At 54.1% G+C, this 27311-nt stretch overlaps 2 protein-coding genes across 3 annotated transcripts; one reads left to right on the forward strand and one right to left on the reverse strand.

Annotated features, from left to right (window-relative positions):
• The first annotated feature begins 2319 nt into the window (after positions 1-2319).
• ALG1 (ALG1 chitobiosyldiphosphodolichol beta-mannosyltransferase) lies at positions 2320-16240 on the forward strand. 2 transcript variants are annotated; one of them, XR_005723688.1, is made up of 14 exons: positions 2334-2550; positions 3513-3590; positions 3923-4026; positions 5574-5722; positions 7869-7958; positions 8450-8560; positions 9306-9427; positions 9581-9619; positions 9928-9987; positions 11108-11218; positions 12537-12651; positions 12974-13050; positions 13513-13588; positions 14675-16240. XR_005723688.1 is itself a non-coding variant. In XM_040256355.1 (13 exons), exons 1-13 carry the CDS (start codon positions 2343-2345, stop codon positions 14804-14806), a joined length of 1395 nt encoding a protein of 464 aa, XP_040112289.1. In that variant the 5' UTR covers positions 2320-2342; the 3' UTR covers positions 14807-16240. The 2 variants fall into 2 exon arrangements, 1 of the variants encoding a protein (XP_040112289.1); XM_040256355.1 differs by lacking the exon at positions 12974-13050 and having other exon boundaries at positions 2320-2550.
• Positions 15401-26354, reverse strand: EEF2KMT (eukaryotic elongation factor 2 lysine methyltransferase). Its single transcript, XM_040256372.1, has 8 exons — positions 26230-26354; positions 24622-24684; positions 23215-23295; positions 22558-22659; positions 19256-19389; positions 18876-19171; positions 17577-17726; positions 15401-15667 (listed from the first exon to the last, which is right to left on the reverse strand). Exons 1-8 carry the CDS (start codon positions 26323-26325, stop codon positions 15567-15569), a joined length of 1023 nt encoding a protein of 340 aa, XP_040112306.1. The 5' UTR covers positions 26326-26354; the 3' UTR covers positions 15401-15566.
• Between the last annotated feature and the right edge of the window lie 957 nt (positions 26355-27311).

Raw genomic sequence — 27311 nt, forward strand, 5'->3', positions numbered from 1 at the left:
ACTGTTCCAGGAGAAGCTTGTCACCATTATCACCTCTGTTAATCCTTACAACAAACTCCTGACGTGGGTACCATTCTTGTCCTCTTTTATACCATAAAGTCTGAGGCTCTAGGGGGGTAAATGACTTATTATGACCCACTGTCTCACAGCTAGGGTGGTACAGGGATTCACGCCGGAGTCCACGTAACCATTGGGAAATCCCACCAGGGTTCAACCTCGGTATCTGGAAGGGAAACAATACCCTCTTGACCTATGGAAGGATTGAATTTCATGTGTGATGTCAGCCAAGTGGGCAAGCAGGACAAGCAGGCTGGGTTGGTATGGCGTCTTGTTCCTCTCCAGAGAAACGATCCCAACGCCTTCCCCAGTCAGGGTTTCATCTTCTAGGACAAGGCGTTTGCTCCTGGTTTGTTGCAGCTGGGGTGCCTGGTCCTTAACCTCTTAGATCATAAGAACAAGAGGGGGCCTCTCAGGTGTAAAGTCCCCTTCCCTTAGTTTACAGGTCAACAAAGCCAGCCGACGGAGAGGGATGTGCTCAACATCAAGGAGCCCCTGAGGCGGGGGTCTCCGGATCCCAGTCCGGTCCCACCACAGATGGTGCCTGGAGGGGCGGGGTCCGTGTTCCGGTCTCATGACCCCAGCAAGACAACTGAAGGCAGGGCCTCCCTGGAAACTGGGGGGTTGAGGCTGGCCACAGACAGCCCATTCCTCCATCTACACATGTTTACTCCTCCTTCCTCACCCTCTTCTGCTCCGGTTTCAAGCCCTGCCTCTGCCACACACTCATTAAGGATGTGACCTTCAGGAGTCGCAGAGCTATTGTGAGAAGCAAATGAGCTACGTGCCACATCCTGAGCTGGGTTTTAGGGTCCCTGGTGCCGCTCTGTCTGGGTTCTCATCGAGGGAGGAGGTGCTGTGTTGATTTTTTGTCCAACATGTGAGTGGGTGGTGGAGGGGACCCCCTAGAGCAGGTGGCCCCTGCGCCTGACTCTGTGGGTTCTGGGGCAGCTCCCAAGGTGAGGGCAGTGGGGTGACTTCAAGGGTATGCCTTTTAAAATCAAAACGCGGTCACAGAGACCCACACAAAATTCTTTAGTGTGGTCACCTTGGGAGGTGAGACAGGAGGATTAGTGAAACTTTCCCTTGTTACAATGGATCAGTTCTGTTGTTCGACTCTTTGCAACCCCATGAACTGCAGCACGCCAGGCCTCGCTATCCATCACTCCCAGAGTTTACTCAAACTCACGTCCACTGAGTCGGTGATGCCATCCAACCATCTCATCCTCTGTCATCCCCTTCTCCTCCCGCCTTCAATCTTTCCCAGAATCAGGGTTGTTTCAATGGATAGTTAACATCATTATGATTTTTACTTCCTTCCTTGTCCTTTTTCTCTCTATATATATATTTATTTTATTTTTCTTCTTCTTCTTATTTTTTTTCGTCTATGTTATGCTGCTTGTGGAATCTTAGTTCCCCCACCAGGGATTGAACCCTCAGCTCTCAGCAGTGAAAGGGCAAAGTCCCAACCACTGGACCTCCAGGGAATTCCTTTTCTCTATTTTAAACATTTTATTCAAGCACAACATGTGCTGTGCTGCCATTTCAGTTATGTCCTACTCTTTGCGACCCTATGGACTGTGGCCCGCCAGGCTCCACTGTCCATGGGATTCTACAGGCAAGAATACTGGAGTGGGTTGCCTTGCCCTCCTCTAGGGAATCTTCCAGACCCAAGGATAGAATCTGCATCTCTACAGACCCTTGCCTTGGCAGGCAGGCTCTTTACCACTAGCGCCACCTCAAGGACAAGATACATCCTGAAAAATGAGTAAGTTCGCTGCTTGACGAATGTTCCCAAATGGACCACACCCACCTTACAAGCACTCAGATCGAGAAACAGACCACGATACGCCTCCCCACCAGCTCCCAACTGCCCCCACCCCAACTCACTCCCCGATCCTCCAAAGAAGATCATCCCCTGACTTCGTGCAATAAAAAGTCGTTTTGATTTTTCTATGATAGAACCAGCTGCTATACATTCTTATCTTGCCCCTTTTCTTAACATTATACACGGTTCAAACGAACTGTATTTCACTATACTGTAACTTATCTTAGAAATTGAAGAAAGAAGAAATGTTCCTAGCTCCCTACATGATAACAACTTTACCTTAATACCACTAAAGCTTGGCTCCCAGGGGCTCCTCGGAGGTTCCGCGGACCCCCTTACAAAACTAGGTTCCCGCCCCTCTTGTCTCCGCCCACCTCGGAGGCTCGGTCTGCGGCTGCGCACTGCGAGCCCCGGCCGGCGGGGAGCTCGGTCACGTGACGGGCGCCGACCCGCCAAGATGGCCGCCTCCTACGTGGCCCTGCTGGCGCTGTGCCTGTTCCTGCCGCCACTGCTGCTGGTGGCGTGGAAGCACTGGCGGTGGGGGCGCGCGGCCCGCCACGTTACTGTCGTGGTGCTGGGCGACGTGGGCCGCAGCCCCCGCATGCAGTACCACGCGTTGTCACTGGCCAAGAGCGGCTTCTCCGTGACCCTCCTGGGGTTCTGCAGTGAGTGCCCGGCTCCGGGGGGGAAGCTGCTCTGTCAGCCTTTGACCCTCGGCTTTGACCGCCCCTGGGCGGGGGGATGGTCGCGGCGGGGGCGCCCGCTTTCTCTCTCTCCTCCCTCGGGCAGCCCTCCGAGACTGTTCTGGCCTGGACAGCTGTTGCCAGGTTTCTGCACCCCAACCCCCGCCCCAGCCAGGATGTTCCTAGAGAGCTAGGAACAGTCAGCATTAACCTGCCATATCTCAGGACTGTGCTAAGCCAAATGAACTCAGTGCATAGTCTTACTTATTCTTCCTAGTAAGTGGAAAAATGGGACTGGAATTCAGATGGGTGTGACCCCAGGGCCAGTGCTGGTAAGCACATCTCTGAGGCTGTGTCTGAGCCAACGGGCAGCTTGGCTCCATTCCTCACCCTCAGTGCAGAGCTCTGCAGGCAGGAGATGTTTTGTTGTCTCAGCATGTTGAGTTTTTTCCCTTAGTGTGAAGGGGCAGGGGTGTCTGCTCCTCCATCTTCCCCCACGTTGACATCTTCAGAAGGTAGCTCTAAACATAGCCCATATCAGGGGAAAGCTGAAACAGCACTGGTTGCCTCAGGTCCTTGTTTAGATTCTGCTACCCCAGGGTAATGGGCGGGACTGGGACTTCCTAGAGGTCTCCTGGGATGTGATAATTCCATCATCCAGGGAACCTAGGTCAGCTTGAGTGCCTGCTGTATGCCTGGGATTGTGTTAAGTAAAAGTGGATAAGATTCTGGGCCCCTTTCTGTGGTTGGTCTAGAGAAGTCTGGACGAGAACTGGCTTCATTCTCTGTTTTGGCTACTGAGGAACAGAGAGGTTTGGAAAGTCTTACCTTCCAAAACACTCTTCCTTATTCAGTCTAGGGTGATGGTGGGGAGTGGGGCAGGGATCATCAGACTTTACATTAGATTGTCTTGTCCAGCACATTAAAGGGGACTTTGTTTTCAGACTCTAAACCCCACGATGAGCTCTTGCAGAGCGACAGAATTCAGATTGTGAGACTGACAGACCTTCAGAGACTTGCAGGTAGGAAGCACTCAACTCTAGATTCTGGGTGTGTGTGTGTGTTTGGCGGGGGAATCTGCAGATTACCAAGAACCCCTTTACTAGTGGGGCTTCCCCGGTGGCTCACTGGTAAAGAATCTGCCTGCCGAGGCAGGAGACCTGGGTTCAGTCCATGGTTGGGGAGGATCCCACAGGGAAGGAAATGGCAACCCACCCCAGTATTCTTGCCTGGGAAATCCCATGGACGGAGGAGCCTGGTGGACTACAGTCCATGGGGTCACAAAGAGTCAGACACGACTTAGTGACTAAACACCAACAGCCTTTACTAGTGACAGCTGTTTTCTGTCTTGCAGTTGGGCCTCACATTCTCCAGTACGGAGTCAAAGTTGTATTCCAGGCAGTGTACTTGCTGTGGAAGTTGATGTGCACGAAGCCAGCAGCCTACATCTTTCTCCAGGTATGTGTCAGCCCCGCCTCCCACTGTGAGAACCACTGTTAATAGTTTTCTTTACTTTCTAGTCTTAAAAATGTACAAACTGGTAAATGAATTGCATATTCATGTGTGTGTGTATAAATTTTTAAACACTTGAGTAGGAGCCTGTGGTCTGTGTCCATCCTGTTTATGATACCCATCCTTTCTGGTTTTCAGTGTCATTGCAGATAGTTGCTTATCACATATCTGAATGTTTTACACACACTATCTCATTTAATTCCTCACAACAATCCTAAGAAAATAGGTTCTCGCACACTTAGAGATGTTCTATGTACACTTAGAGGTTCTATGTAGGTTCTAAATAGGTTCTCTGTACACTTAGAGATGAGAAAACCTGAACCCAGAGAGGTTCTGTAAATAACCGATTGTCACACAGCTGGGAAGTGCTGGAGTCAGGATTTGAACCAGGTCTTCATTCTAGTTCTGAAGTTACGGTTTTAGCCTCTTACTGTCACTGCTTTTTAACAGAAAAGTTCCTTCTTTTAACTGACTGTATCGTATCCCAATGTGATATATTCCCTGATGTATTTATTATCATCTTAATAAACACTCAGATTGTTCCTGTTTTTTTTTTTAAAAACATATCTGGCAAAGTGGCAAAGAGCATCAGTGAACATACGTCTTTTGCATGGGTCCAGTTTCTCTTTTAGGATAAATTCCTAGTAAGGGAAGTGTTTGGTCAGAGTCCATGTACTTTAAAATGTGATTACTGGATAGTACTAGAGAGGGTTGGGTCATTTTATCCCCCGAACCAGCAGAGAGGCCATTTCTCCCTCATCCTCACCACCACCAGGTATCATAAGTATTTTGTTTCCATTCTGACAGGTGAAAAATGGTACCTCCTTGTTCCATTTTTTGTCTCCTTGGGTATCAGTGCTCTTGGAATTTTTATGTTCATCAATTTTCTTTTCTTTCTTTCTTTTTAATTATTTATTTGGCTGTGCTGAGCCTTATTTATGGTGTGTAGGATCTAGTTCCATGACCAGGGGTCAAACCAAGGCTGCCTGCATTGGAATGTAGAATCTTGGCCACTGGACCATCATGGACAGCTGATTAGCTTTCTTTTTTATGACTGTTTATACTTTTTGGTCGGAGAAGGCAATGGCACCCCACTCCAGTACTCTTGCCTGGAAAATCCCACGGATGGATCCCATGGCTGCAGTCCATGGGGTCACTAAGAGTTGGACACGACTGAGTGACTTCACTTTCACCTTTCATTTTCATGCACTGGAGAAAGAAATGGCAACCCACTCCAGTGTTCTTGCCTGGAGAATCCCAGGGACGGGGGAGCCTGGTGGGCTGCCATCTATGGGGTCGCACAGAGTCGGACATGACTGAAGTGACTTAGCAGCAGCAGCATACTTTTTGGTGGAGAAGAGGGGTCTTCTGTTTATCAATTTTCAAGAGCTCTGTAAACAGAATTGACTCTTTGCCATGTACGTTATTCTCACTTGGTTTATTCTCAACCATGGTCTGGTTTCCTCCTCTTCATTCAAGTCTCTCTTTCCTAGAACCCTCCGGGCCTGCCCGCCATTGCGGTCTGCTGGTTCGCGGGCTGCCTCTGCGGGAGCAAGCTTGTCATCGACTGGCACAACTACGGCTACTCCATTATGGGTCTGGTGCATGGCCCCAGCCACCCCCTCGTTCTGCTGGCCAAGTGGTGAGGGTCTGGAAGGAGGATGCAGACACTGACTCCAAACTGCAGTGGGAAGAAGGGCCAGTGCAGAGACCTGGGGAAGCTGGTCCTCTATGTGCCCTGTAGGGGTGAGGGCAAGGCTGGGTGTTGGCGTGATGCTCATGACCAGTGATAAAAACAGGCCTGAGCAAAGGAGGGCATTTGTTGGCCCATGAAACTGAGAAGTCTTGTGAAAGGGCCAACTTTGAGCTCGGAAAGGGTGTCATCAGGACCTCTCTCTTCCCACACTTCCCTCTGGAGGTGTTTCTCAGGTTCTGGGAGCCCCGTGCTCCCATCCGCATCCCATCCAGCTCTGTGGAGAGAGCAAGCCTGACTTCTGCTCACCTGGTGTCCTCTGACCCCCACTGAGCCCGGGGCGCTTCAATACCCTGTTGTCTCAGGCTTGGAACAAGTGCTCAGCTAGAAAGCTGGGGTCCCTGGTGCACGCAGACCAGATCCACAGATGCAAAGTGTTGACAGCTGTGGGTGTGGGCCACAGTCTGTGAGCTGGGGGGAGGGAAGAAGGGCCTCGGGAGCAGGTTGTGCTTGCAGGAGGAAGCAATGCCATGTTCTTTTCTTTAACAAATCCACACTTTTATTTACTTACTTTTTAATAAGTTTAAATCCTGGAAGGGTACAGTGTCACTCAGATTCTGTGTCCCGTGTTCTTGGCAGGAAGGTTGCTTCAGAATTTGGTAGAAACCACGCCACCCATGTTTCCATGAGCGTGAGTTGTCTTTCCCCGGATTACTTTGGTTTTGTGAGGTTCTCCGCCAGGCGTCACTTGTTCTATGCTTTATGCACACAAGCACGTTTCTTGCCTGGATAGAATTCAGCCTCGTCTCGAGGACATACACCCTCAGTTTTGGGGGAGAGCTGTGTGTTCCCTCTGGTTCTGTAGACCCCGCTTATGGCCAGCACAAATGGCCTTGGACCACCACAGCCTGCCAGACATATTGGTCATGTTAGAAGTCCTGTTCCCAGCAGGCTTGCACAGGGTCCAAGGTGGCTGAAAGAGCCAATGCCGGGTTCTGAGCCCGAGTTAAACTGCCTGCCTCAGTGTGGACTTGAAGCCTCGAGCCATCGGACGGCTGCAGCCTTTCCCCTGATGGGTCATTCGTGGGTGGTAGTCACGGTGGCTATCAGCGTGCACTGGCTGCACGGCCTCAGCCCAAGCCCATCCAGACTCCACTGCCACCCAGTGAGGGTGTCCCGTGATTGCTGTCCTTTTACAAACCAGGAAACTGGGGCCGGGGGCCCATACGTCACATGCCACACAGCTGATAAGTGTGAGCGCCAACCTTCCATGCCTGGGATGGACTTGGGAGCTTTCTCTGCATCCTGAGTGAGGACCAGGCCTTGGTTCACACACGCATTCAGTAACCCTGTTCATTCCCAGTTCTTTTTCAGTTCTGCCCAGTTGCCACGGCTCATGTCTCAGTGTGGAACTAATCTCTTGATAATGCCTTTCTGACATTTGATAGGGCTTCCCAGGTGGCGCTAGTGGTAAAGAACCTGCCTGCCAACGCAGGAGATTTTAAGAGACGTGGGTTTTATCCCTGGGTCAGGAAGATCCCCTGGAGGAGGGCATGGCAACCCACTCCAGTATTCTTGACTGGAGAATCTCCATGGACAGAGGAGCCTGGCGGGCTACAGTCCATAGCATCGCGAAGAGTCAGACACAACTGAAGCGACTTAGCACGCCGCACATACAACATTTGCTCAGCTCCCTTTGTGGCACAGTGGGAGTGAGCCTCAGCCCCACAGCCTTTGCAGGGAACAGTGCAATGTGGCTGAGATTTAATGATGAGGCCTTTATTGTATTTCTCCTTCATTTTATGGCAGGAGAGAGTGGATTTTCCCTTCCCTAGTGATGATATGATTTCTCCCGAAAGTAATTGTGTTTAAGCTGAAGAGCAATCTGATTTAAAGAAAGGTGTGAAGGAAATAATAGTATAGGTGGTGGAACTCAGTGCAAACACTGGGAAGGCACCTTGCCAGTGACCTGATTTGAGAGACCCCAGCTCTGCAGCCTCTTCGATATCAGAAGGTGTCGAGTCCCGTGCCAGTTGGTGGCGGGTGGTGGTGCTCAGCCTAGGGCTCCAGGTTGAACACTGACACTTCTTTTCAGGTACGAGAAGCTCTGCGGACGCCTGTCCCACCTGAACCTATGTGTGACCAACGCGATGCAGGACGACCTGGCTGAGAACTGGGGCATCAAGTAGGGGTCCCTCCCAGCACCCTGACTCCCAGCTGCTGTGTCCTGCTGGCGAGGCCTTGGGAGTTCCTGGGGGTCCGGGGAGTGGTTGCTGGTTTGAGGGAGCTGAGAGGGCAGGAGGCTGAAGTTTTTTTTGCCAGCCAGCCTGGTGGTCCAGGCTGTTTTGGTGTTGAACCTTCTCTCTGTGCTTCTCCCAAGTAATTCTTTTTTAATTGGACTTTTTAAAACTGTGTATCTGGGTTTTTTGTTTTGTCTGGTCATGCCAGGTGGGATGTTAGTTTCCCAACCAGGGATTGAACGCAGGACCCCTGCGTTGGACGTGCAGAGCCCTCGCCACTGGACTGCTGGGGAAGTCCCTCTCCAAGTCATTCTGAAGTTTACTGTTGAGACTTGGATCTCCAAGCACCCTTCTTCTTCTGGATCCTTCTGAGTTTTTTCTTCTTTAGGCCTTTTCTTTGCCCCTCCCTAGAGCCACCCCAATGATCTCATTGCAGAGCCTTGACCGTGTATGACAAGCCAGCATCATTCTTTAAAGAGACGCCCTTGGACCTGCAACATCAGCTCTTTATGAAGCTGAGCCACACCTACCCTGTGTTCAGGGCCTGGTAAGTCTGCCGTCTTCAGCTGGCTTTCAGGTGCCTTGTTTTATGCTCGCTGCTGACTTGGGGTCCATCAGACCAGGGGTTGGCAAACTATGACTGCAGGCCTGCTCTCTTTATTTTTATAAGTAAAGTTTTATTGGAATGCAGTGCGTGGGTTCATTTACATATCGTGCGTGGCTGGTTCTGCACTATAAGAGCAGAGCAGAGCTCGGCAACAGAGACCATATGGCCCCCAAAGCCTAGAGGGTTTACTCCTTGGCCCTTTAAGGAGGTTTTTGCCCCGCACTAGGCTGTGGGTGTCCTTACCCACCTGCCAGGGTTCCTGACCCTGTGGCAGGGTCTGTGCACCTGTGTGTTCTCTGGGCACCTCCTGGGGGGTGAGGAAAGCCTCTGTGAGCGGCTCTCTGCACATCTGGTCTTTGTTCAGTAACCTGGGGGCCATTAGAGGGGGTCACAGCATCCTCATCTTAAGTCGACAGGGTGATTAGAACAGAAAGCCCCCTGAAGGCAGGGCTGAGTCGGTCTTGTCTGCTGTTGTGGGCTCAGCACCTGGTGACACGTCAATAATAGGGATAAAAGGAGAAAATGGGTACAGGTCAGCGCCCAGGCCCCAGGTGGTCGGATCACTGGTGACTTGGCTGTGGCTGCACCCCGACTGCTGCCTGCGGGCCTCGCCAGCGGGAGACGGCTGTCGTGGGGCCTGAGAGCCTTCTCTGTGGCAGCTCACGGGCTCTCTCCGCTCCTTCAGCTCAGAATCCTCAGACCCGGACATGGAGAGGTCAGCCTTCACGGAGCGGGATGCCTTGAGTGGAGCGGTGACCCGTCTTTGCGGGCGGCCGGCCCTGTTGGTCAGCAGCACGAGCTGGACAGGTCTCAGGACCCTCCTGGGCACTTGGGGGTCCTACGAGTGTCAGTCCTGCGCCCCCACGTATTCGGGGCCCTGATGAGAAAGGGGAGCGCACTGAGCTGGTGGGGGAAGCACCTAGAAACCGACCCGTGACACTCAGTTCTCTTTTCTCATAGAGGACGAAGACTTCTCCATCTTGCTGGCAGCATTAGAAAGTAGGTGTGTGGCTGTGATCAGGAGCTGGGCTTGCTGGGGTGTCCTCAGCTGTGGGATGCTCACAGGCCTCACGTAGTGTCCTCGGCAGAGTGTCCAGGGCCACTGGGTGGGCCAGCTTGATGACACAGGGTGGCGGTGGCGGGCCTGGGTCCCCATTTGGGTCAGTGAGTGACCCCCTGGCTTTGAAGCGTCCCCTCCAGGGTTGTGTGGCTGGGAGCAGCGCCCTGCCCTCCACCCCTCCCAATTGCCCCTTACTCACCCGACTCCCTGATCTTGGTTATCACGTATTTATTTTTTTTTAATGCAGAATTTGAACACTTGATTGACAGTGGAGAAAGCCTCCCTTCTCTGGTCTGTGTCATAACAGGTACCCACCTGAGATCATCCCTGTTCTGTATTAGATGGGTCACTAGAGGGGACAGAAGGCCCTCCCCACGTCAGGCCTGTGATGTTTGCTGTCTTGTTGATCCTCAGCCTAACTCTTCGATGCAAGGTTCTCTCTGCCAGCTTAACGGAGGGGCAGGCTGAAGTTTACAGGGACTTCATGGCAGGGCACGGAGTCTAGATGTGAACCTCAGATAGGGCAACCTCAGAGATACTGTACTTTCCACTGCACAGTGGTTTTCGAGCCTCTTTTTTCTCAAAATGATTTTACTTATTTCTTCCTGGCTGTGGTGGGTCTGCATTGCTGTGCAGGCTTTCCCCTGGTTGCGGGGGGTGGGGGCCGCTTTCCAATTGCGGCGTGCGGGCTTCTCATTGTGGCGGCTTCTCTCATTGTGGAGCACGGGCTCTGGGGCCCGTGGGCTTCAGTAGCTGCAGTGTGCGGGCTGAGTAGTTCTGGCCCCCCGGGCCCTAGGACACAAGCTCAGTAGCTGTGGCACACCGGCTTAGTAGCTACGTAGCACGTGGGAGCTTCCTGGACCAGGGATCTAACCCACGTTGGCAGGCAGATTCTTGACCATGAGCCACCAAGAAAACCCTCTTTCTTTTTCTTTTCAAATGAGAGTCCACTGTCCAGTGTGAAACTGTTTCCCAGTGAAGAGAGAGAAGCAGAGGAGGTTTGGTTGGAGGAAGAGGGCCCTGGGCCAGCAGCCCTGCTTTGGACACTCTTCTCCTGGTCCCCGGATCCCCAGGGGTGGCAGGGGCCCGCCGCTCAGGCTGTGCTGCCTAGGGGTCCTGGGCAGGGCGCAGGAGCAGCCTGTGTGAGAAGCCATCTCGGGGGGTACTCTGGTGACTGGCTAGAGTTTATCCCAGACACATTCTCAGCCTGAGGTTCCCTGGGCACAGGTTGCTGGGGGAAGGGCTGTGGTGTTCGCCGTCAGGGTGCACACAACTGGGCGGGTGTTTCTGGAGGGCTCCTGGCTGGGGCCTGATGGATGCTGCTGAGTGTGGGCCTGCTGCTCACGCCCTCGCAGGGGCTTCCCAGGCCTGGGGCCGTGGGCCGGGGTGGAGGGGCACCCAGTGGGTGACTGCGTTTCCCCTGCTAGGCAAAGGGCCTCTGAAGGACTATTACAGCCGCCTCATCTGTCAGAAGTGCTTCCGGCACATCCAGGTCTGCACCCCGTGGCTGGAGGCTGAGGACTACCCCTTGCTTTTGGGTGAGAGTGTCCAGTGGGAGGCTTGCGGGAGGAGGGAGGGCTTTACAGGGGATACCCGAGGGCAGCGGGCCTCCCAGGGGCTCCTTGGTAAAGAACCCGCCTGCCAGTGCAGTAGACAGAGGTTCGATCCCTGATCCGGGAAGATCCCTTAGGGAAGGAAACGGCAACCCACGCCAGTATTCCTGCCTGGGAAATGCCATGGACATTTCCAGAGGAGCCTGGCGGGCTGCAGTCCATGGGGTCACAAAAGAGACCCCACTTAGCAACTAAACAGCAACAAATAATCCGAGAACAGGGGACAGTTTTTCTGAAAAGGGCCAGATGGTAAACGTTTTGCCAGCTTCTTCTGCATATTCCCTGTTTTTATAACTCTTTAAAAGATTTAAAGCCATTCTCTGCTCAGGGGCCCCCCACAGGCAGGCCTCCGGCTGGGATGGGTCCTGGCTGGACTCCGGGAGACAAGGCAGTTTCCCGGTGTGCCTGCTCCTCCCTGTCTGTTTGCCAAGGTCACGTCTGAGTGCTCTGGGGCTCCACGCCCTCCATCTCGGTCCTGCTGTTCCCACGGGCAGAAGAGCTGGGCGGGGTTGGGTTAGGGCCCCTTCCCAAGTCAGGGCAGTGCAGAGACCAAGAGTTCAACAGTACGGACTGTTAGCCAGTGAGGACAGCCGCCCGCCTCTTGCCGTCTTGATCCCTCGGGGAGAGCTTGTTGGCTCAGTGCTGATCGATCTCAGCATCTTAATAATCCATCTCAGGCGGGAAGTTCCTTTGTAGACAGGAGTTCCCAGGGCGCTGAGTGATTTGAGGGTGCTTCCTTGGGTCTGTCTGCATAGCGACAGCTGGTTTTCTGTTGGGTCTGTTTTGGGTTCTTTCTGTAATTATTGTGATAAAATACAAACAAAAATGTGCCATTTCCCCACTTTGTAATTGTATGCAGTTCAGTGGCACTAATTAACGTCCACGGTGTTACGTGGTCACCACTACTGTGTCTTGCCAAAACGTTTTCATTATCCCGAGCAGAAACTCTGAACTCAGTAAGCAGTAATTGCTAAGAGGGTCCATTTATATAAAAACGTTGGTGATGGGCCGGGAGTTCTCAGAAAGGGCGGAGCAGCCAGGAGCAGCAGGTGGAAAGCGCCCGTGTCCTCGCCTCAGGCCAGGCCACTCGGCCAGCTCCAGGCATCTGTATGCGGGGTTGGGGGCGTGATTAGCCCCTTTCCTCTCCTCCCCGCAGGCCCCGGTCCACGGGCCTGCGGGATGCATGGTCACTGGGCACACGGGCGATGCTGACAGCCCCTTCACTCTCGTCCTCACCCCGCAGGGTCTGCAGACCTGGGCGTCTGCCTGCACCGGTCCTCCAGCGGCCTGGACCTGCCCATGAAGGTGGTGGACATGTTTGGATGCTGCCTGCCAGTGTGTGCCGTGAAATTTCAGTGGTAGGAGTGAAAAACCCAGTCCCACCGGGTTATATTCTCAAATCAGCACCTGGGTGGCTGGTTAGAATTGCCTGGGAAACCTCCTGGGAGGGTGCTGCTTCTGATCTGTGCAGCTCGGCCACCCCTAGGGAACAGGAGCCCCTGTAGTCCCCATGAGTGGGCTGTGCCCCCACCAAACACGGTGGCTTCCACTTTGATGTTGAGTGACAATGATGAATCAGATACTCTCCCTGGGGGCGTGTGCTCACGGCATGGCATGGTGGCCGGAATTACCCGCCTGACTGATGGGGACTTATGTCTCTCTCTGTCCCTTTTGTCTCAGCTCATGTAGTTGGGTTCGAGTCAGTTGGATGCATCTATTTCTGTCTCCGCTCTTCTTGGAAAAGATGGGCAGGAGAGGTCAGTGTTAGAAGAGGTTTAGGTGCAGTGGCCCCACTGTGAGCAGAGGGGTCAGCTTCTAAATGGGAAAGCCAGGATGTTAGACTCCGGGGTCACATCATGTTGGGGTCAGCCCCTGATCAATTCTGAGCCTGCCTGCAGCGCGGTTGCCCTTTACCTGATTTCCCTGCTGTAGAATTAAGGAAAAAAAAAAGAACACAGAACTCACCAAGAAGAGCGCACACAGCACAAAAGTCTGAATGCCCCTTCACTGCCTCTCCTTCCCCAGATCAGTTTGAATTCCTAACACGTGTCCTTCCAGGTCGTTTTTCAGTTCAGACGCCGAGTCTAAGGACAAGCTCCCTGAAGGGAAGGACAGACTGTTCCTGAGCCCCGGCTTAGCCCGCGGGTGGGGTGGGTTCCGTTCCCCGCCCCCACCCCCGACCCCGACAGCTCTCACACCCGCTGCCATCCTCTCTACAGCTTACACGAGCTTGTGAAACACGAGGAGAACGGGCTGGTCTTCGAGGACTCGGAGGAGCTGGCAGTTCAGCTACAGGTGGCATTGTCTGCCCCACTCCGGGGCTCGCAGGCTTTTGGAGATTTGTTGTTCCTGCAGCTGGGCGGGTGGGCCTGGGCTGGGTCTGCTGCGGGAGTAGCAGTCTCAGAGGCTGGGCCCCAGCGGGCCTGGGGAATCAGGGCTCGCCCTGTCTGCCATCTGGGTTTACGGAGCTCATACCACACAGTTGATGCTAGAGCTGGGTGGACTGTGTGCCATTCAGGGGGTACTGGATCGGAGGAGGGAGAGGGAGGCGTGAGGGGCGCTTCCTGGACCAGCCTTGCAAGATGGGTGGGTGTCTTCAAAGGGTACTTATTTCTTACTACAAATTACAAAAAGTAGTACGTCTTTCTTGACAGTGGAGCCTAAAGGCAAGGAACTTTGGAAAGGCCCAGAAAGAATTTTAGACTTTGCCATAGTCTCTTGTCAAAACATCTCAACTCTGTTGTGAAAGCATCCAGTCTGTGAATCAAGGGTTATGGCTATGTTCCAGTAAAACTTCATTTACAAAGACAAGTGGAGGGCCCCAGGTGTCCCACAGGCTGGGATTTGCAGACACCTTAGTTTAGGAAGGTTGGTGAGAACACAGGCATTGCCTGGATCTCAGCATATGGGCAGGAGGGTGCTGGGCAGATGGCGAGGGGGTGGTGCTCCTGGCGGGAGCAGAGCCTGGCGGGAGCAGGGGTTGGGCTGCTGCAGGTCACGGGATGTGGATGGTGTGGATGTGAACGCTGCCACTTGGCTGTGCCGTCAGGTCTGAACCGCAGTGGGTGGAGTGAGCTGGGGCCGGAGGGCTCCCGAGTCCGGTGAAGGCGGGGCTTGCTGGGTCGGCATGGGGGTCAGAGGTGATGAGAAGGGTTATCAGCCAGGCCTGGCGGGGAAGCTGGAGACCCCAGGACATGGGTGTTTCTGCAGGTGTTGGGGAGGAGGGCGGGTTTCAGTGGGATGACGGGGTGGAGGGGCGATGTCTGGCAGCTGGGTTTGGGGTGCGGCTGGGAAGGGGGAGCAGGGGCAGCTCAGGGAGTGGGGGGGGGCCTGCGGTAGGGAACGGGAAGTGGTGACGAGGTAAGTTCTCATCTCTTTTAGATGCTTTTCTCAAAGTTTCCTGATCCTGCTGGCAAACTGCACCAGTTCCGCAAGAGCCTCCAAGAGTCAGAGCAGCTCCGCTGGGATGAGAGCTGGGAGCGGACAGTGCTCCCTTTGATCTCGGACACGTGACCCCTTGGGCCAGTGAGGTGTCCCGTGCGGACGCCTTGGACGCCCACCCCCTCGCCTTTGCCTTTCGTCCCAAGGAGCCCCTCGCTCCTGTCTTCGTGGCTGGCGCCGCTGGCCTGATGCTGTGGGGCTGCGCCGCCTGGTGGACGGCCGCTGGAAAGACAGCAGCGGGCACCGCCTGAGGAATGAGGCTACTGTTGGTAATCAGGGGTTGGTGGCCCGGGAAGCTGGCTCAGCCGGCTTTCTTCTTTGGAGGCTCTGAATTCCTTCTGTTCTTCTGTGAGTGTTTACCCCCTCAGTCTGTGAGGCGGGAAGTACCTTTCCCGTTACTTGCTTGCAGCATCTTCAGGATCCCTGATTTGGCTCTTGCTGCGTTTGCCCAGGCGTGTCCCGAATATTTTGATTCCTGCCTTGAAAACAGGTACCGCAGGCCACCCCCGCCCAACAAGGGGACCCTAGGATGTACCCCACATGCAGCATGGCTCTGTGAGGGACTTGGTGTATGTTTTTATCTGCACAAATGAAATGCTTCTGTCTGAGCCAAAAATTTCACTTCTGACTGTGATTTGCTTAAGAAATAAGCCATCTGGCAGAGAGGGGGTACCCACACACTTGAGCAGTTTATATTTTTTTAGAACACTTTGTGGTTCCGGATTCAGAATTTAACGTCCTTCAAACATTCAAGTCCAGTGAAAGTTTTATCAGATTCTTTCCAGGACAGTGATTTGATTTTCAGGCTGTCCTTCAGAACCATCTGTGTAAACTACAGTGTTAGTTTTAGAATCGCCATCTCCGACTGCTCTTCGTAGGGAAAGAGTTTCTGGTTGTGGCGAGGCACCTCTTCCCACGGGATCCCAGCCCGGCCTGGAAATAGAGCAGACGCATCTCAGGGTGCTGGGGCTTGGGGGCGGGACGCCACCCCATCAGGGTGGGGCTTTGGGACAGACACCCGGAACCAGCCTCCAGGGTGGGACCAGGAATCCCCTTGGCAAGCAGCTCACAGCAGCCAGCTTTCCTGCGTCTGCCCGCTGGGCTGTGTGCGTCCCTTGGAGGTCACGGCCCTGTCGGTTCCCCATTGCTCTCTGCCTCTGTGCTTCACCCTCTCACCAGGCACAGCTCAGTAGGAGCCAAGGTCTGAACCCATGTCTGCCTGACCACTCAGCCTGGTGCCTTCAGAGGCTGGGCCTGTGGCAGAGGGGATTACATCCTCTCTGTAGGCACAGATGTCTTACAAGTCCCCGGCAAGGGTGGTTTTGTCATCAGTTTTTTATGAATGAAAAATCAGTATTTATAAAAATGAAATACTAGATGTACTGTGTAAGTTTCATGATCCTGCTGTCCAAGTATAACATGTTAATAATTAGCATGTATGAAATTTCCCCATGTGTATATTAATGTGATTATTTTTAAAAATAAAAATGGGCTGTATATGCTGCATGTGTGTGTGTGAGTCGCTCAGTTGTCTGACTCTCTGTGACCCCATGGACGGCAGCCCACCAGGCTCCTCTGTCCATGGGTTCTCCAGGCAAGAACACGAGTGGACTGCCGTTTCCTTCTATCTGCTGCGCACACATATACACACAGCACCTACAGTGTAGGTATATACTGTATATGCTGTCTAGTATTCAGACTTCTTCACTTAAAATACAGTCTGGAGGGGACTTCCCTGGTGGTCCAGTGGCTAAGACTCTGCACTCCCAATGCAGGGGGCCCAGGTTCCACCCCTAGTCAGGGAACTGGATCCCATACACCACAACTAGAGAGCCTACGTGCTGCAATTAAGACCTGGAGTAGCCAAATACATACGAAAAAATTGTACTAAAAAATACAGCATGGATAATTTTTCTTGTAAGCATCTGAAAAAGGACTCCGTTATTCTTTGAGGCCTAATGTGGGACATGGTATATGGGGGTGGGCACTGGTTATTTCTCTTGGCAGAGGCAGCCGGGGGAGGGCTTTGCTTAGTTTTGGGGTGGGCTGGGGCCTGGTGCAGGGCTCTGCGTGGCTGTCTGGTCTCTGTGGGAAGCCCTGACGATGCCTGGCACATGGTTGGGGATTGCAGGGCGGGTGTCATGGGGTGGCGGGTGGAGACAGCGAGCTGGGTGCCTGGGTTTAGTCCCTGGGTGCCTGGATGATTACTTAGCTGCCCTACACCCCGGTGTTTTTCTGGGTGAGACAGGATGACAGCACCCCCATGCCCCCACCAGGTGCTAGAGGGGTTGATACAGGTCCGGTCTAAGGACAGCAACCCCCCTGCCCTACAGCCGAGTCAGACAGACCCCCTTTCTCTAAGGCACCCGACTCTTGCTGTGTGCTTGATCCAGTGATGGTGGCCGCCGTTTCTCCGAGGGCTCCTGCCTGCCAGCCCTGTCCCACCTCCGAGGGGGATGTTTCCGCTGTATAGTGAGGACCTGGAGATGGTGGCCCAGCTCCCGTCCACCCTGATCCCGGCTGGCGCCCACCGCCCTGCCCATTTCACAGACAAAGACTGAAGGCTCTCAGAACCCCCAAACACACAGTAGGACTGCTGCTCTCAGACTTCTGAGGTCACTGCATAAGCTGACCCCCTCCTCCCCTGCTGACCTCCTGGGCAGAGGGTGGTGTCAGTCCCGCACATCGTGGTCTGGGTCTTCCTGGTTTGTCTCCAGGTCACCCCCCCACACCTCTTCTTTTACTTTCCTGGTTTCTGTGCTCCCTGGAGTCCCGTGTGGGGCCAGTGCAGTGACTGCAGGCCTCTCAGAGACAGCAGCCTGGCCTGGGGCCCGGGGCTCACCCAGCTCCGTGGTGAACAGCTGGCACGTCTCCGGGTTGCGGATGGTGAAGGCAATGTAGGCATCAGGAGCCCGCTGGTCCTTCCAGCAGGTGGAGAGCTTCCTCAGGACCCCAACCAGGGAGAGGACCGTTTCAGGACAATACAGCACGTCTGTAACAGAAACCCAGGTTACTGGAAGGGCTCCCCCAGGATGAGGGCTTCCATGCTGACACTTGGAGATGAAGGCCCGGAAAGCAGTGGTTTCATTAGGTTTGTGCTCTTGGACGGTAAGAAAATGACGTTGGGTAAAAACAGAAAACCTTAGCAGAGCAAAAAGGCTGCTGAAAGACACTACAACACGTGAAAAATATCCAGGACTCACTGGCGCTCCTTTACAAGAAAAGAAATCCAGTCTTTGCCCGCGGCCCGTTTAGATGCTTCATGAAGCAGACCTGACTCTGCCCCAGCCTTCTGGTTTCCTTCCTGTGGGGACAGGGCCCCTCCCACCTGCCAGCTGGGCCCACGGGGTGCACTGCTTAGACTGCGTGCTCCGCTGCCCCCAGCCTGGGTCTCAGGGCTGTGGTCGGGCCAGAGGGCAGCACCACTGGCCTGACGGGCTGGGTGAGCTTGGCGGAGCAGGATGGGCCTGTTGGTGGCCAGGCCACACACCACTTCCCTCAAGGGCCCCGTCCTTGCACCAGAAGTGGGTGGGCCCTGCTTGTGGGGCTCATTTCGTGGACCCAGGACAGAGGCATATAGGCAGAGCCCTAGGCCTCAGAGACGCACAGGTGTGCACGGAGCAGACGTGGGGCCCCCAGAACCCCTTCTCCGACCCAGCCCAGGGCACACAGAGGAGTCGGGATCAGGTCGTTGCCTGTGGTCCTGGAAAGACGAGGCTGCCTCGGCCACTTCCGTCCTCATTTGAAGACGGGGTGTAGGTGAGGCAGGGCCCCTGGGGCTACTCTGGCTTTCTCATCTTTGTTCTGGATGAGAGGCCTCCCTCAGGCTGCTGGAGAGGGGATGTGAAGTCTGGCCGCTGGGCTGTGGCCTGGCTAAGACTGGTCCCGCTGGTCTGGTGCCTGGGGCCTGTTCTGTTCATCGCATGCCTTGCTGGGCAGAGCTGGCTCCTGCATAGGAGGGACCATTCGCATGGGATGACACGTGGCCTCGGTCTTGGACAGGGCAGCTGTGGCCTTGGGGTCCCCAGGAGGCACGCCCTGCGCTGTGCCGTCACCCCAGAGGCCCACGCAACCCAAGTCCTGCCATTCCTCCCGCCAGGCGGCGTCCACTGCCGCGTCCCTGCTGAGAGCCGGGCGGTACCTGCAGCAAGGGCGACGTCCGGCTGGAAGGCCGCAAGCTGCGGCACCGTCACCGTGTCCCAGTCCAGCTGGGCCACCGTCACCCGGGGGCGCTCTGCCTCGGGGCTATGTGGTCCCGGGTGCTGCGCCCAGCTGTCGATGCTTGGCTCCAACGAGAAGCCGTTGAGAAGGATGTTCCCTCGAAGCTGCTCCAGGACGCGGCTGTGACAGTCGCTGAAGACGTACGCTCTGGGCCAGCATGTCTTGCAAATAGCCAGGCCCGTGAGGCCGGCTCCGCTGCCAAGTTCTAAGGCCGTCCTGGGAGATGGGGAGAAGGTGCTGTGTCCACAAGTGCCCGGCGGCAGACCCTCCTGGGGTCCTGGCCCTGCGTCCCCAGCTCACCTGTGAGCGAAGACCGCTGGGTTCTCCATGGCCCACTCGGCCAGGTAGAGCGCGGCATTCCACGTGACCAGGCCTGTGGTCCCATGAGATACAATGGCTGTGCTCTCGCAGAGGGTGACTGAGTCACCTGAAGGCTGGGTGGAAACCAGGAGAGAGAATTATTAATCCAGCAGCCAAGGCAGGCCTGGGGGGCCTCGGGGGCCATGTAAGGAAGTAGGATTGGAGTTTAAATGTGATGGGAGCCACTGGCGGGTTCTGAGCAGGCGGGTGATAAAACCCTTGTGTGCTCAGCGTGTCGGTGGACAGAAGAGGGAGGCAACGGGGCTTGAGGAGGACCCAAGCCAACAGGGATTTGCTGGAAAAGCCCAGGCACCCACCTAGGAGGGAATCAGCCTGCTCTGGCAGTGGGGGCAGTGAGACTTCTGGGGCGAGGCCTGTAAGTCCACTAGAAACACTCAGAAATGTGTGATAAATGACAGAAAACAGCATTTCAGAAATAAAGGCTGCTCGAAGGAACGTAAGAATAAAAATAAAACATAAAAGCAGATAAGCCCTTGAGTTTAATCGTTCAGTCATGTCTGACTCTTTGTGACCCCATGGAGAGTAGCCCACCAGGCTCCTCTGTCCATGAGATTCTCCAGGAAAAGGTACTGGAGTGGGCTGCCATTCCTTCCTCCAGGGAATCCTTCCAACCCAGGGATCAAACCTGGGTCTCCTGTATTGCGGGCAGATTCTTTACTGTCTGAACCACCAGGGAAACCCTTAAGAGAGAACATGAAAAGGAAGGAAATTTTAAAAATCGAAAAGAAACTAAGACTGTCACGGGTTCAATCGTTTCCTCCGCAAATTTGTATGGGGAAGTCCTAACCCTTGGCACCTCAGAATATGACCTTTTTTCGGAGATGAGGCCTTTTTTTGGGGGGAGGAGGCATGCTGTGTGACTTGTGAGATCTTAAGTTCTCTGACTGGGGACCGAACCCTGGGCCCTCAGCAATGAAAGCACAGTCTTAACCGCTGGACTGCAAGGGAACTCCTGGAGATGGGTTTTTTAACGGAGGGAATCAAGTTAAAATGAGGGCATAAAGGGACCATACTCCAATCTGACTGGGTCCTTGTAAGAAGAGGACATCAGAACACACATGCAGGGAGAAGATGGTCGTCTGAGGCCAAGGAGACAGGCCTGGAGCACATCCCTCTCTCACAGTCTCAGAATCAGCCCTGCTGACACCCCTGATTTTGGATTTACAGCTTTCAGATCAACATTCAAAAAACTAAGATCATGGCATCTGGTCCCATCACTTCATGGCAAATAGAAGGGAAAAAAGTGGAAGCAGTGACAGATTTTTTCTTGGGTCCAAAATCATTGAGAACAGTGACTGCAACCATGAAATTAAAAGACGCTTGTTCCCTGGAAGGAGAGCTATGACCAACCTAGACAGCATATTAAAAAGCAGAGACATCACTTTGCTAACAAACTCCATTTAGTCAAAGATATGGTTTCTCCAATAGCTTTGACTATACGGACTTTTGACTATATGGACATGAAGTCATGTACAGGTGTGAGAGTTGGACCATAAAGAAGGCTGAGCACCGAAGAATTGATGCTTCTGGATTGCGGTGCTGGAGAAGACTCTTGAGAGTCCCTTGGACTGCAAAATCAAACCAATCAGTCCTAAAGGAAATCAACCCTGAATATTCATTGGAAGGATTGATGCTGAAGCTCCAATCCTTTAGCCACCTGATGGGAAGAGCTGACTCACTGGAAAAGACCCTGATGCTGGGAAAGACTGAAGGCAGGAGGAGAAGGGGGTGACAGAGGAGATGGCTGGATGGCATCATTGACTCAGTGGACATGAGTTTGAGCAAACAGAGAGAGAGTGAAGGACAGGGAAGCCTGGCATGCTGCAGTCCATGGGGTTGCAAAGAGTCGGACACAACTGAGCAACTGAACAACAACAAAGTAACATGATCTGCAATGGACTGAAGCCCTAATGGAACGACAGGAGAGCAGTTCACTCTCTTTAAAGGGGAAGAGTCAAGTCTGTATCCAGCCTTTCCTCCATAACCAAGTACAGCCAACAGGAGGCATTTCCTTACAAAATCTCTCTAGCTAATGAAAACAAAATGATTCAGAAAGTCACTCTTTTACATCCTCCAATGAATTAATGGGTCTAAGCTTTAGGCATCCGTAAGTGCTACCATGAAGTGGTTAAAAACAGATGATGAGCCTTCCGGGACCCTTGCAGTGTTCTTGCTAAAGGATCAAACAGACAAGCATCCCAGTGGGCCTCCGAATCCAGCCTCCAGTTTGTGGGGAACAGAGGACAGAGGAACAGGTTGAACAGCATCACGTGTGTGCAACAAAACCAGCCTGCACAGAGCTGTCCAGCCCAAACCACCAGGAAGAGGAGCTGGGGGATCTGTGGATGAAGGGAGGTTTTGAGCCAGACCTTGTTAATGGACAAGAGTACGTGCAGGCATCTAGAGTTGAGTGCACGGGGCAGCGATGAGACCTCTGAGTGACGACTCTGAAAGGGAGGGAGGGCGGGCTGGGATGGAGGTGGGTCAGATGGGGGCCTTGTGGGCTGGCTGCCAAAGTCCTCGGCTAGACTGGCAGTTACCATGGTGGCCGCCTTGTAGCAATTCGATAATCTAATTCTTTGCATGGCTTTTTGTATCTGTGTTTTATAATAAAAGGTTAAAGAACAAGCAAAACAAAAACTGTTGTGTGCAAAATGGATGTTTGTGGGGCAGGAGGCCAGACGACCAGTCAAGAGGCCACAGCATTTATCAGGCTGGTGATGGTGGCAGTGGATAGCAGGGAGAGACTGCCATCCTACAAGAGCAGTAGGAACGCATGCATGCTATGTCTCAGCCCACCAGGCTCTTCTGTCCACGCGATTCTCCAGGCAAGAATATTGGAGTGTGTTGCCATGCCCTCCTCCAGGGGATCTTCCTGACCCAGGAATCGAATCTGTGTCTCTTATGTCCCCTGCACTGGCAGGCGCGTTCTTCACCACTGAGCCACCTGGGAAGCCCACATCTATCCGTCAAATATTTATTGAGGTCTGAGCACCAGGTCACTGCTGTGCAGTTCATGTGTATTACCTAATTTAACGCCAGCCGCCCCGAAGAGAGGTGTTATCTGCAGAAGGGCTTGGTTTACAGGTGGGGAAACCAAGGCCCAGGAAGGTTAACTGACCTCATCTAAGACCACAGAGTGGAAGAGTCAGGGACTGAACCCACAGGAGGCTGACGGGACCCTGAATTAACTGTGTGTGTGGAGGGCGCGAGTCTCCTACCAGCAGATAGCTCCGGTGGCAATGGGTGGGCTCCTCGGCCGTCAGGACCTCGGCCAGCGCCTGGTACAGCTCATCCGATGGCTCTGTGTGGACAGCCTCATGCTGGGGGTGGGCAGGGAGACAGCATTCACAGGAGGCTTAAGTCGACCCTTGTGATTCAAACCAAGGTTCCACCTCTTCACTTTTATTCTGACTTGTAAAAATGGCTGGAGGATTTTCATCACATTTGGAGGGGAGATTTGGGATGTGATTGACTTAATATAGGGTACTTGGTTGGGGGGAGCTGGGGGGGGACCTCCGAGAGGGGTAGAGAGGGTGCAGGTGAGGTGCAGTGTAGGGCAGCAGGGAGCAGGTGGGGTTTCCCACACTCAGGGGCTGCCTGGTAGGACTGGGAAGGTTCCATAGGGCGGGGGGAAGCACAGCAGAGATGCTGCCACTGCTGGAGACCCCTGGAAGCAGACAGGAAGGACCCTGGCCTCTCCCTTTCTCCCGCCCCACCTCAGTCTCCCTGATGGGAGCCCCCTGCTCTACAGGGGTCTGCAGAGCAGGAAAAGAGAACAGGATGGATCTGAATTCCAACAGGCAACTCCAACTCTGAAGAGCCAGCTGGGTCCCAGATGCTGCCTGGTTACCAGGTGGACAGTGCCCATCACTGACCTTTCTGATGAGCTCGGAGAGAAAGCTCCGGGAATACCTCACTGATGGTGGGTGCTTCACACACAGAGGGTGCTTCACGGTCTGTGAGAAGGAACACAGTGTGGGTTGCGGGTGAGACTTCGTCCTAAGTCTCCCATGGGCTTCAAGTGAATACAGGGGCAAACCCCAGTTACCCAATCCCTGGATTTCTGGCCCTGGTTGATCCTCATGCATTGGAGAGAGTTTTAGGTATCAGCCCTTTCCTAAAAATATTTCTCCACTACAGTGGCACAAGATCAAAACTAGTCAATCCTAAAGGAAATCAACCCCAAATATTCACTGAAAGGATTGACGCTGAAGCTGAAGCTCTGATACTTTGGCCACCTGGTGCAAAGAGACGGCTCATCAGAAAAGACCCTGATGTTGGGAAAGACTGAAGGCGGGAGGAGAAGGGGACGACAGAGGATGAGATGGTTGGATGGCATGTTTGATGGACATGAATTTAAGCAAACTCCAGGAGATCCTGGAGGAAGGAGAAGTCTGGCACGCTTCAGTCCATGCAGTTGCAGAGCTGGACATGACTTAGTGACTGAACAACACTGGCACAGTCCAGGCAGTGTTTCTAATGCCCTTTTTGGGCAGGAACATGGAGCACGTGGATTCACGCTAACACCCTGCTATAGGCCGAATATCTGCGTCCACCCCACATCAATATGTTGGCTCCAACACCCAAGGCTATCAGGAGGGGCGTGATCTGGGGGTGTGATTATACTATAAGAGTAAAGCCTCCATAAGTGGAATTAAGTGCCCTTATAAAAGAGACCTCAAGAGAGTTCCCTCTGTCCTCTGAGCCATGTGAGGACATGGCAAGAAGACAGCCCTCCATGAATGAGGATGTGGGCCCTCACAAGTCACTGAATCTGCTGGAGTCTTGATCTTGGACTTCCCAGCCTCCAGAACTGTGAGAGAGAAATTCCTATTGTTTATAAGCCAAACAGTGTGTCGTGTTCTGTCATACCAAGACTAAGATATACCCCTTGGTATGTCCAAACCCCACCTCCAAAAAGCAGGGGCCCACCTAACTAGAAAAAGACCTGGTGGGCAAGATGTGCCTGTTTATTTTCCCTTTAAAGGTAAAGAAGAAAGTCTCTGAGCAGCGAGTAAAGGCTAGATGTACCTACAGCCGTCATCCCCATTTCCTCTGTGGACGGTTTTGAAAACATCCCCCAGATTCCCTCGTCTCGTGCAGCGTATTGTGTATTCTGATGTCTTTATCTAAGAAAACAAAAGAGCCCAAGTTGTCTGAGCTGGTCACGCCAGATGCACGTCTTTCTTTTTAAAGGTCACATGCGCACCCAGGGCGCTTCTGTTACCTCTTCACGAGGAAATCAGGCCAGCGATGCGTTCCAGGGATTCTGTGATTCTTACCTTCTGCAAAATATCCAGCAGCAGCTCAGAGCCTGATGAGTCTCTTAGTTTCTCTTCTAGGCTCTAACCAAAGAGAGAGAGACAGTAAGAGAGAAAGAAATCTCAAGGGCATTATCACAGCAACATTAAACATGCAATAGGACATGTTGGCAAAGTGCTAAGTGATCTCTCCCCAGGGACCTGGGGCCAAATGATGCAGAAGCCACAGGCAGCTGAAAGCCTGACCTTGAGAAGTCCCGAGTTACACGCGGATGAGTCACAGAAAATGTCAGAAGACAGGCTGCTGGTTTGCATTAGCCATGACAGCTTAATCTCACCTGGGTCTCAGAGACCAGCTCTGTGACTGAACTGGTTGGCCAGGAATTATGGGGGGAGCCAAGGCCTTAACACCTGATGGACTCCCTGAGACCTCCCTGTGGCAGGCGGGCTGCTTTACTGTGCAGGTCCTAGCTCCTGTGTCACATCCCTGGACAAAGTCACTTGCCCAGGGTCACACAGCTTGTGGGGTCGGCCCAGGAGTCAAAGCTGGCAGGCTGTCTCTCAGATCTGAGCTCTGACTTCTTTTCTAGTCAAACCAATGACAGCAATAGTCCCCACCACATGGGTGCTGTGGGTGAGCCTATGCCAGCACTTAGCATGGCCCTGGTGAAGAGTAAGCACTGTAAACAATTACAGGCAATACGCATGGGGCCTCACAGATGCAATTACAAAGGTTTAAACTTTGGGTTAAAAAACGTACATATTCCTTTCTAACGGGAAATGATCTCCTAGGATGCCAAATGATTTATGTCAGTGAAAGAACACAGATGACTGACCTTCCCTCTTAAGACGGGGCAGACCTGGGGAGAACTCTGTGTCCAAACTGAGTCATCCCAGTGAGCTCACCGCACGTGAATTAGGAAGGACGCAGTGTCATTAGAGTCCCTGCCTTGGCAGAATAAAGCTGCCACCCCGGCCCTGAGCCTGTGTGCAAATGGCAGGTCCCTAGGGCAGGGATGTGAGCTCTTCTGTCTCTTTTCAGGACTGTTTTGTACCTCCCTGCCTCTTCCATCAGCTGCCTCTGAGAGGACTTGTCCAAAGCTGCTGATACACATGAAAAGCTGGAGGCCTGAGAGGGCCTGTGACCTGGTCACTGAACTCAACACAGCGTGATCTCCCGCTGTCCTGAGCATGCTGGCTGTTTAACGAGCAGCAGCAACTGTTCCCCAATGGCCAGGGTAACAGGCTAAAAAACCTTTTTTTTTTTTTTAACCAATTGTCCATGACCCTAAAAAACCCAAAGAAAAGGGGAGTTGGGAGGAAATCTCACATTCCTCCAATTCGTGGGGCTCTGTCTGCAAAGGCGGTGAATGGCGGCGAGGGTCCAGCGAAAGAGGCTGTTGAGGGCTGATCGCAGGGTGGGCCCAAGGGCGAGTCGGTGGAGCGCCTGCCCCCTCGCCGCCAGCCCGCGCGGCCCCGGCGATCCCGGGGGACCGGACGTGCCGCTCGGACCAGCGAGGTAGCAGGGGCCATCACGTGGCAGGGAGGACGGCGGTGTGAGTCCGGAGCCCCGCTCACCGCGAACCCCTGGTGCTCCCCAACCCACCTTCCGCGCCCCTTGCCGCCCACCTGCCAGGGGAAGGAACGCAGGGCGCGCGCCGCCAAGAAGCGGCGCTCGAAACCCCGCAGCAGGGTCGCGGCATCCGCTCTCTCCTCCGGCGCCATGGTGGGGCGGGGCCGCGGCGTTGCCCGGGAGACTGGGCGGGAGCAGGGCTGTGATTCGAGGCGGCCCGAGACGGGCGCACGGGGCCGGGGTGGGGCTCGGGGCGGGGCCAAGCGCCGCCGGGGCCCTGGGAGGCGGTGCGCAGAGCTCAGGAGGCGGGGTTTAAGGAAGGAACCTGTTCAGGAGGCGGTGCAGTTCAGCAGGTGGTTCGTGAGGTGGTGGGCGGGGCGTCGAGGGGGAAATTGGAGGCGGGCTCTGGGCCTTGGGGGTGGGGCCACGGCAGAAGGGGCGGGGCCATGGCTTCGGTGGGGCGGAGCCAGAATTTAGCGCCAAGTTTCGCTGCGCGGGGCAGCGAGGGCTTCCTCGGAGAGCTTTCAGTATAGCCGAGGGCCAGGTCCTTCTCGTTGTTCCAGCACTTTTCCGACACTTTTTGGCAAGGCCCTACGGCAGAAGCGTCGTCCCTTGAGCCTGATCTTATCCCTCCCCCGACTCCTCTGGGACTTCGGCCTCAAGCCCAGCCTCGGGTGCGAGGGTCGCCTCAGGCCCTGTGGGCTCAGGCCGACGCTGCCCTTTCTCTCCTTGGCCAAGGGCGCTGAGGTAAAGGTGTTGGTTTGCACATTTACCTCAGCCCTGCCCGGTACACGGAGGGCGAGGAGAGACCGAAGAGGACAGCAGGCCCCTCCAGCTTGGTGGGTGGCAGTTTTAATACGTGAGGGAGCTTGCTTAAGACGCTTGTGTTGGGCACCCAAGGTGAATAGACCCCCACAGCCTCCTGACAGAACCCTAACAGTGTATGTGGAGGCCTTCACAGCGTCCAGTCAGCACGTGGTCCAGTGTCTCCTCAGCACCTCGCTCTCTCAAGGCTGCATTCCTGAAACAACTTCTACTGTGGGAACCGTGGGCAGGCCATATTTCTGAAGGCGGGAGAGGGATGAGGAGGCCCTGGGTGCAGCTAGGAGGCTCACCTCATTACCCAACCAGACTCATT

Source organism: Oryx dammah, unplaced genomic scaffold (genome assembly GCF_014754425.2).
Source record: "Oryx dammah isolate SB20612 unplaced genomic scaffold, SCBI_Odam_1.1 HiC_scaffold_2, whole genome shotgun sequence".
NCBI classification, from domain to species: Eukaryota; Metazoa; Chordata; class Mammalia; order Artiodactyla; family Bovidae; genus Oryx; species Oryx dammah.